Genomic DNA, 10,811 nt, shown 5'->3' on the forward strand with positions numbered 1-10,811 from the left:
CTCCTGCTTCACTTTTCTTGCTAAAGATTGCTTTGGGGGCTGGAGTTGTGGCTCAGTGGTACAGCACTTGCCTAGTGTGAGGCACTGGGTTCGATTCTCAGCACCACATATGAATAAATGAATAAAATAAAGGTCCATCGACAACTGAATATATATGTGTGTGTGTGTGTGTGTGTGTGTATGTGTGTGTATATGTGTGTGTGTGTGTATATATTTATTTTAAAAAAGATTGCTTTGGCTATTCTGGGCCTCCTGTTTTTCAAAATGAATTTCATGACGGCTTTTTCTATTTCTGTGAAGAACATCATTGGAATTTTAATAAGAATTGTATTAAGTCTGTATAATGCTTTTGGTAGTATGGCCATTTTGACTATTAATTCTGCCTATCCAAGAACATGGGAGATCTTTCCATCTTCTGAGGTCTTTTTTAGTTTCTCTCTTTAGTGTTCTGTAGTTTTCATTGCAGAGGTCTTTCACCTCTTTTGTTAGATTGAATCCCAAATATTTCATTTTATTTTTTTGAGGCTGTTGTGAATGGGATAGTTTTCCTAATTTCTTTTAGCTGACTTATCACTGTTATATAGAATGTAATTGATTTATGGGTGTTAATTTTATATCCTGCTGGTGGAGTTTTTTTTTTGCCTTCTAAATATAGGATCATATTACTAGCATATAGGGACAGTTTAAGCTTCTCTTTTCCTTTTCGTATTCCTGCAATTTTCTTTTGCCTAATTGCTCTGGATAGAGTTTCAAGGGTATATTGAATAGATGAGCTGAAAGAGCATCCCTGTGTTGTTCCAGTTTTTAGAGGGAATGCTTTTAGTTTTTCTCCATTTAGAATGATGTTGGCCTTGGATTTAACATATATGGCTTTTACAATGTTGAGGTATGTTTCTACTATCCCTAGTTTTTCTAGTGTTTTGAATACAGATGGACGCTATATTTTGTCAAATGCTTTTCTGTATCTATTAAGATAATGTGATTCTTGTTTTTAAGTTTATTGATATGGTGAGTTATATTTATTGATTTCCGTATGTTGAACCAACCTTGTGTCCGTGGGGTGAAACCCATTTACTCATGGTGCACTACATTTTTAATGTGTTTTTGTATGCAAATTACCAGAATTTTATTAAGAATTTTTGCATATATGTTCATCGAGATATTTTTCTGGAGTTTTCTTTCCTTGATGTGTCTTTGTCTGGTTTGGGGATCAGGGTGCTACTAGCTTCATAGAATGAGTTTGGAAGGGTTCCCTCCTTTTCTATTTTGTGGAATAATTTGAGGAAGATTGGTGTTAGTTTTTTGAAGGTCTGGTAGAACTCGGCCGAGAATCCATCAGGCCTTGCGCTTTTCTTTGTTGGTAGGCTTTTGATGGCATCTTCAATTTCATGAGTTGAAATTGATAGGTTTAAATTTTCTATGCCCTCCTGGTTTAATTTGGGTAAGTCATGTGTCTCAAAATCAAATTTGTTGATGTCTTTAAGGTTTTCTAATTTAGTGGAATATAAATTTTCAGAATAGTTTCTGATTATCCTTAGTATTTTATTAGTGTCTGTGGTGATACTTACTTTCTCATTATGAATTTTAATAATTTGGGTTCTTTTTTTTCCCTCTTCGGTTAATTAGGCTAAGGATTTAGCGATTTTATTTATTTTTTCAAAGAGGTTCTGGAGCATTTGTAAGTATGGATTTTAAAATAATTAACCAAATGAGAGGTTTGGAAAAATTAAAGCTAATTTTAGATAGCCATGAAAACCAAGCAGAAGTAAAGAGTAAGAACTCAAAAGTTTTAAGATAATACAGGCATCCAGGTGTAAAAGTAGAGTCATCCACTATTTCTGTGTAGTCCTCTGCATGTGATCATATCTTTGAAATATTGGATTTCTTGAGCTGTAAGGTGGAGGATAATGAAACCCTCTTCCAATTATTGTGTAGAAGGGAAATGATATATGTAAATTATTGGAACAGAGCCTAGGAAGATACTAGGAAGTGAGTGATAGCATTATTGTTAGGGAGAAATAATAATAAAAAATTTCATTTGTTTTCAGTATATTTCTGTTGTAAAAAATGATTCACTCATACTTAAACATATGATTTAAATATACATTTTTCCACATGTTAATTTGCTTTATTATGGTAACCATTTTATTATCTCAGTGTATTGCATAACATATTGTAAACCTCAAATATATCCAATAAAATTTATTAAAGGTTTTTTTTTTTTTTTTTTAAGTATTGGGGATCAAATCCAGGGCCTCACACATGATAGGCAAGTACTCTACAACTGAACTACATCCATAGTGCTCTTCCTTCTTTTTATTTTGAGACAGGGTCTCACTAAATTGCCCATGCTGGCCTTGAACTTGTGATCCTGCCTTAACCTCCCAAGTAACTGGGATTGCAAGTGTATGCCATCATGCCTGGCTAAAATAAATAAATAAATGTGTATGTGTGTGTGTATACATATATATGTATATGCACATGTATATATACATGTGTATATGCATATACACACACACACATTTTTAAGCCCTTATTTAACAAGCCAAGGAAAAAAGACTTTTTTGTATTGAAGAACTAAGAGCATCTTTCAGACTATAGCATGCTCAGCCTTAAAAATTTTGGTATATCTAATTGTATTGGTTTTATGTAAATTAACTTGAATGAGAACAGTTTGTATGAAGTTCTGTAAAAATAAGTTGTGATTTGGTAAAATAAGTGGATTACAGATCTGTTCGATATCTTTTGGATTTTTATATAGCCATTAGGGGGGCCCGCACATGATCTGACACCCCTCTGTTCTGATATCTAACACCTAACGTTGCTCACTCAGGGTCAACTACAATGACCTTTCTTTTCCTGGAGAACTGCACACTTGTTCATATCTCAGAGCCTCTGCACTTTTCTTCTTGCTGCTGTGTTCTTTTCCTATGTCTTTAAAGTCTTCACTCAACACCTTCTCCAGAAGGCGTCCTCCTCCTCCTGCAACTCCCAAGTGCCCTTAATCTGCTTTATTTTTCACTATCACATTTGCCACTTTCCGGTGTCCTTATTTATTTTATTTGTTCCATCCTACCTCTAACAGAAGGTAAATTCCACTAAGATAAAATTTATTATCTGTTTTATTTACTGCTATGCTCCTATTGCTAGAATATTGTATGTACTCAGTACATCTTTGATGGTTGAGTAAATGAGATAGGTAAGATAAATTTGATGAAACTAACTGTAAGTAAAGTAAGTGGAAAGGAGAAAAATGCCTGTGAGCTAAAGGTGTTGGAGGAGACTGTAGCACAGCTTGAAGTTTGGCCTGTTCTTAGTAAAAAGCCAGGCAGGGGAGGAGGAGGGAGCCATGGCCTGTCATGGGAATGGAGTATATATAGAGTTCTGGTGTTTGTAGACAGTGGTGACCCCCATGTGATGGACATCAGATTCTGTGTTGGGAAATGAAGTGGGCCAGAGAGAGGCAGTCTGGCTATGAGGATTCTCTAAAGCCCCACATGTATGATTAACACACCTGGTCTTTTTTTTTTTTTTTAAGAGAGAGAATTTTTTTAATATTTATTTTTTTAGTTTTCGGTGGACACAACATCTTTGTTTGTTTGTGGTGCTCAGGATCGAACCCTGGCCACATCCCCAGCCCCAACACACCTGGTCGTTAAAGGGCTTCTGCTTTATGTGTTTGAAATTTTCCTAGTCCACAGATAAAGATAAAAAGGAAAGAGAAGGGCTGAGATTGTGCTCAGTGGTAGAGCATTTGCCTCATACATATGGGGCACTGGGTCCAATCCTCAGCACCACATAAAAATAAATAAATAAAATAAAGGTATTGTGTCCACCTACAACTAAGAAAAATATTTTTTAAAAAATGGAAAGAGAAGAATATATTTGAAATAGCATTATGAAACTTGGTTAAATATTGTGAATAAAATTCATATATAAGCCATGGTAAAGTTAGGAACAATTAACTTGCATTAATAAAATGAATAGGATTTTATTATATGCATTATTTTAATCACCTCTTCACTTTGTAGGTTGGGAAGGGATTCTCTCCCCACAACACCGACACTGGGCACATGAGATGAACAGCAGTTTCTTAGTCACATGTTCTCCTGCCCTGGGGAGAAAGACACTATACACCATACAAAATTATGGGAGGGGTTGTGGCTCAGTGCTAAAGTGCTCACCTACCTAGCGTGGATGAGGCACTGGTTTCGATCCTCAGTACCACATAAAAATGAATAAATAAAATAAAGGTATGGTGTCCAAATACAACTAAAAAATATTTAACAACAACAAAAAAAAAAACTCATGGGAGTTGTTCACAACAGAATGAAGAACCAAGAGCTGTGGGAGGCAATCTTTGTGATAATGAGTACTTTTGGTTCTTGAATCGGATGTAATTGCTTACTTTAATGATTCCTTAGACTGCCAGGGCAGTGAAACCCACTACATAGGGATGAGTAGGACAGTGCCTGGGTGCCATGAAAATGAGAGTTGTTTGCCTTCACGATCTTATTAATAGGAGCAGAGTGGGGAGGGAAATTTGTAGTGAGGCCATTGAAAGTTTTTCTAGTTTTACCAGATATTGGGTCAGCACATAATATTGGTCTTAATTGTAGACCTTATACCACATGTATATAGCTTGCATTCAATGAAAGTTAACATTTTTAGTAAATATTACAAAAATAGTTGTACATTTGGCATTTAAAAGTCAGGTTTATCTGGGCATGGTGGCATACACCTGTAGTCCCAGGTACTTAGGAGGCTGAGGCAGGAGGATCAGGAGTATCACAAGTTCAAAGCCAGCCTAGGCAATCTAGCAATACCCTGGTCAAAAAGAGCTGGATGAGGGCTAGGGATATAGCTCAGTGATAGAGCACTTGGCTAGATTCATTTCTTAGTATTATAGAAACAAATAAAAAGGGCTGGGTATGTAGCTCCGTGGTAAAGCTCCTGTGTATTCAATTCCCAGTACAGCGGGTAAAAAAAAATAAGGTCAGATTCATGTTAGTAAAGTCCAAATTTGGATTTGTAAGGCTGTTGTTACTTGGAGATAAGGACTATAAAATAGAACTGAATTATTTCTGGATATCATCTTTGCAGATAACAAAGTTCCATTTTATTGATTCTGGAATATTCAGACTATATGTTTGATTTGTTCTGTTTAGACTTTCAAAAATGTGACTTGTGAGCCACAGAACTTTAAAAACTATAGTGAGAAACAACTGTGAAGTAGTCACTTGCATAATAATAATTTAAAAAAGAGCATTGCTTCATGAAGGTGATGGTTAAAGGAGAATGATGATTTATACATCAGATGATTTTTTGGTTGTTGGTGTTTGGACCTGAACCAAGGGCCTCTCACATGCTAAACAAGCTTTCTACCACTGAGCTACACTCCCAGCCCCTACATCAGATAATCTTCAGGGATGTTAATTAAAGTTAGGTGACCCATGCTCATTAGACTGATGTGCCTGCCAAGAGGGTTGATGTGTTTGGGTGGCTAGGTTTTTTAACTATGATTTCCCCAGACTTTATGACCATTATCTTTTCACTTTCACTTGTATCTAGAACTATTACTTCCTGGCTGACTTTGATAATTTTTTTTTTTTTTTTTACAGTTTTCAAATTTGTAGGCTCTAAAGCATTGTTTACATTTTAGGATGCTTATCTAAATGATGCAGTGGTTTTCTTTGTATTAGTGGCCATTTCAAAATAGGCAGCTTTACTTTTTAGGGCCAATTATAAATCATTCCATTCATCTATATTTACCTAGAAAACATATATTAAGACCTATTTTGAAACAGAGACACACAGGCTTAAAAGGTGAGTAATGTGCAGGAGCCCAAGAACTTACAGTCTGCCAAGGGAAAGTAGCTTATAAACACAGGAGTTAAAACTGTGTAAGCACACACTTTATTATTTTTTGTAATGACCTCATATTGTATAGAAATGATTGTCCCTAATCATTTGTTCTCACCTTGTTCTCAAGTTTTCCCCTGCATCCTCTGTCCTTATTTTTCTATCTCAGTAACTGATTATTACTGTCAGCAGGGATCTCCTAACTAGCATTAAGGTAAGTGGTAGCTTGAGATGACCCATGTGACACATAAAGAGGGCGATGCCTTAGATTGTTCAATTTCTTTCTTTTCTTCTACACATCTGTTAAGGTTTGACTCATCTAAGGTTACAGACCCATCTAGAGGAAGGATGGAGTCTTCAAATTCCCTACTTATGATTTTGTCCTAGTTTCATCTTGCCTTAAAAGCAGCACAAGGAGGACTAGGGATATTTGTCCAAATCCCTTGGGAGAAAGATTAATTTTGAAAGGACTTCAAATAGCCATAAGCTATATATTATGTGACTGATACTTAGAAAACTCAGCACCTGTCTGATTTGAGTTTCTTCTTTCCATATTTCAGTATTATCTTGTCCTAGATTGTGGGGCAGCCTTGTTTTGGCAACTTGTTAGTGGTTTCTGTCTTGGGGTCCCTATAGCTCTTCAGCACTGAAGGATGTGTTTAAAAACTTATATGTGGAAGTGTTTAGACATATACAAAAGTAGAAAGAATAATAAAGTGAACTCCCAGCTTTAACTGTGATCTCTGTTTTCTTTTGCAGGGCTAGGGATTGAACCCAGGTCCTCTCACATACTAGGGAAGTGCTCTGCTAATGAGCTACATCCCCATCCCCTTGTGATCCCTGTGTTCTGAGACAAGTTTTTGTTTTTCAAAAAGCATGATGTAAATTTTTATACTTACTGCAGAAAGCCTGTTTGTGTATAATTTAGCCATTTCAGTAGCACAAAGAAATGAGAACTTGTTCAGGCTCACAGGTCTGAGTCACCTGGGATATTCTGTTCAGTGAGTTTCCCTCAATTGTGATTAGTGGTCTCCCTGAGGAATGTTGATGTGGTATTGGCAGTGTACAAATGAGCAAGCAGAAGTATGAGGGACCACTTTAAGTCTATACTCAAAACTGGCACTCTCAGCCAGGCATGATGGCACACACCTGTAATCCCAGCAGCTCAGGAGGCTGAGACAGGAGAATCGTGAGTTCAAAGCCAGCCTCAGCAATGGTGAGGTGTTAAGCAACTCTAAATAAAATGTCTAAATAAAATACAAAATAGGGCTGGAGATGTGGCTCAGTGGTCGAGTGCCCCTGAGTTCAATTCCTGGTACTAAAAAAAAAACCCCCAAAAACTGGTATTCTGCCATTGAAACTTGCCTTGCAATGACGAGGCTTGGTCAAGTCTCAGGTAGTGGGGTGAGGAAAAATATATTCATTGATGTGTACAAGAATCAGTGAACTTCAACTGGCAAATCAAAACAGTGGTGTGACAATGATATCTTGGAGTGATATCAACTCAGTTTGGTAGTATTTGTTATTAATTTAGTATTCCTTACTTAATTGCCTCTTGTCTGTTTCCCTATTGAAGACTAAAAGCTATTTAAAAGCTATCTTTGGATATGTGTGTGTGTGGTTCTGGGGATCAAAGTCAGGGACTCACACAAGTAGGCAAGCACTTTCACTAAGCAACATTCCCTGCCACAAGAAGCTATCACTGTTTTATCCACAGTGCTTAGCATAACATTTAGCACATACAGTGTAAATCTAATGAACACTGTTTAAGTGAACAGAGAAAGTAATTGAGGGATGAGTGGGTTTGGAAATTGAGTTGTTTTGATTAAAGGCCAGAATGTCATAACTTGAAGGATGGAAAATTATGGCTTGTTAGTAAGGATCCTGACTGAACTGCAGATTGGTTTTGGGACTCAGTAGTTAAATTGTGGGATTAAAAAATCCCAAAATATGCTAGAAAGATAGACTTGCAATGATAACCAGTCACAAACCTTGTTGCTAAGTGGTGTGTTTTCTTTGCTTTGGACACTTTAGTCAGCAGAATTCATGAGTTGGCTCATGTGGAAAAAATTGTGTAGCCTGTACTTCCCATCAGATCTTGTAGATTGAGCTTCTGGTAACATGGTCATGTTCTCTAAAATTCAATACTACCAAACCTTGTACACAAGTATACATTTTTATTGGAATTGTCATTCTCTGCTAACAAATAATGTGAACTTGTTCTTCTCTCAGCATATCCTCAGATAGGTTAAATAAATTATCATGTTTATATCTATATATATTACTAAGAAGAAAATATATACATGAGAAAAATTGGAATTTCTCCATATAAATTATTCAATAAGGACACATTTGTGAAATTGATAAATATACTAATAAGCTAGATTTGTGTATGGTTATGTCTGAGTTTTATTCTGTAGAATTTTTTTTTCTCATTAGGAGAGTTTTGTTGCTGTGGGTTAGCTATGATGAGAAACATTTTCTTATAAAAATATAGAATGAGAGTTTATAAAGTCAATTAAAACTTGGTTTTATGTCACAATCCAATTTTTGGCCATAGTTGGAAGAAGCAATTATTAGATTGGTATTAAATTAAATTTTTTTTAATCTATAACAGTAATAAAATTTTCTTCCTTTTTGAAAAGAGAAATTAAATAAATTTAAATTGTGAACTGTCATGATCATCCTGTGGACATCTCATTTCATTTTGTATTGTTTAGATGTGAAGACTGCATCCCCCTGCCTTCAGTGCCAGCAGTTTCTCTGTTCTGTAATCAATGTGATTCACAGGAGCTTCTTAAGTGACAAACGAAATGAGCCCAGGGCGTGGAAAATATGATTTCTACATTGGTTTGGGATTGGCTATGACCTCCAGCATTTTCATAGGAGGGAGTTTCATTTTGAAAAAAAAAGGCCTTCTGCGACTTGCCAGAAAAGGATCCATGAGAGCAGGTATGTTGCACCATATATGATTTGAAATGTAGTGTGTACTTACTTACATACTCAGGTTTTTTGACTATGGAAGAACACATATTCTTTCATGAATAGAGTCAAACCTTTCAACTGTTTAAGACTTCTGAATGATTATAGACAATTAAATATCAATTTTGTAATAAGAAAACAGAAAGATGTCAAATCAATTAACTTCCCACACTTGCTGTTGTTAGCAAAGGGAAGAGGGACCAATGCCAAATTAGCACCCAGACTTTTATTAAATTTTTGAATACAGAGCAGGAAATAGGAGTCATGAATAGAAACACAGTCTTAGTGAGAGCCCATCATTCTTTCTCTACTTCTAGACCTCTTTGGACCTCATGAGTAGACATGCTTTGGCAGTAAAAAATTATTACTTTCTCTCTTTCCTGTGCTATCTTGGGCAAAGTAAGAAATAGTAACATCTACTGTTTGTTTCCCAGTCCCTCATCCTTGATCCTAAGGCACACTCTTTCATTATCCATAAAGAATATGTTTATAAAGAATTCATTCACCTTGGCTTAAGTATGGATTGTGTTCTGACATTGTTAGTTTGGTGAAGAGTAAAGCCAAGGATAAAGCAGTAAGTGCATCTGGGCAGCCCCATACTATGATCAGTTCTTAGTCTTTATAGGAAGGACTAGAGTCTCCTGCTAAGTGGAGTGCAGATACATTTATTTAAAGTACTTATAGTCGAGAAATGAGATTTTTTTTTTTGTGGTGCTGGGGATTATTCCATGATCTTACACATGCTTGACAAATACTGAGTTACACCTCCCACCCCTTTTTTTTTTCATTGAATGCTTTTGCTTTTATATTATGTCTTTATTGGTATATTATAATTATGTGTAATAGTGGGATTCATCATGCCATATTCATATATACGTATAACGTAATTTTATCAATCTTATTATCCTTCTCTTTTCCTTCCACCTCTTTCCCCCTAACCCCTTTGCTCTACTCTACTGATCTCCATTCAATTATTAGTATAAATATTTTATTTAGTGTGTTATAACAAGTCTGTTTATTATTATAGTTGTCATAGTTTATTTAAGAGTGTGATCATTGGAGCTGGGATGGTGGTGCAGTGGTAGAGTGCTCGCCGAGCATGTGTGAGGCACTGGGTTCGATTCTCAGCACCACGTATAAATAACTAAAATAAAGGTCCATTGACAACTTAAAAAAAAAAATTAAAAGAAGAGTGTGATCATCTTCCAAAGAAGTAAAATATTTCTTCATTCACAGGTCAAGGTGGCCATGCATATCTTAAAGAATGGTTGTGGTGGGCTGGACTACTGTCAAGTATGTATAGAGAACATTTCAAGAAAATGTTATAACTATGTGTTAAAATATTTGCACATACTATTACAGTGTTTTTACTAGCAAATTTTAAAATTTAAATCTTGTTTTAATGAATAAAATTCAAAATATGTAAGTCTGTAAAAGTTACTCAGCAGGTAATAGTTTATTTAATTTGAATATTAAGACCTTTTTTACTCATCTGATTAGAACATGTTTGATACCCCTGTACATTTTTTTTTTTAATTCTGCTAAATTTAAGAAGATAATTTTGCGGTGGGGGTTATAGTTTAGTCATAGAGCACTTGCCTAGTCTTCTCAAGGCCGTGGGTTAGATTCCCCAGCACTGGAAAAAAAGAAGGTAATTTTAAAAGTGAAAATTCATAGGAAAATCTAATTTTCAGTTCTGCCTTCATTGGTTCTTATTCCAAATTAAAAAGGAGGCATTTTTATTTGATAAGACTGTCCGTGCTTATTTGTTGACTATCTTTAAAAAGGTTTATAGAGAAAAATTGTTCTTAATACTGAGTCTTGATTATATAACAATTAGTAATTGATTGTCTCCTGTATGTCGGACATTTTTCTAGGTGCTGGAGATATAACAGCACCAGAAGATATAACACCATCCTGTCCTTATCCTTTCTTATCTTTCTTTCTTTTTTTTTTTTTTTTTTTTT

General features: G+C 35.5%; 1 protein-coding gene across 7 annotated transcripts in view; it reads left to right on the forward strand.

Annotated features, from left to right (window-relative positions):
* Nipa2 (NIPA magnesium transporter 2) overlaps positions 1-10,811 on the forward strand; it is a 38,950-nt gene that overhangs the window by 16,417 nt on the left and 11,722 nt on the right. For all 7 annotated transcript variants that reach the window (XM_048792977.1, XM_015480334.2, XM_015480332.2 and 4 more), the window contains 2 exons: positions 8,583-8,814; positions 10,081-10,137. In XM_048792977.1, the coding sequence (XP_048648934.1) occupies positions 8,676-8,814; positions 10,081-10,137 (196 nt within the window). In that variant the 5' untranslated portion in view covers positions 8,583-8,675. The remainder of the gene's footprint in view (positions 1-8,582; positions 8,815-10,080; positions 10,138-10,811) is intronic.

The sequence above is a fragment of the Marmota marmota genome, unplaced genomic scaffold (genome assembly GCF_001458135.2).
Source record: "Marmota marmota marmota unplaced genomic scaffold, marMar, whole genome shotgun sequence".
NCBI lineage: Eukaryota > Metazoa > Chordata > Mammalia > Rodentia > Sciuridae > Marmota > Marmota marmota.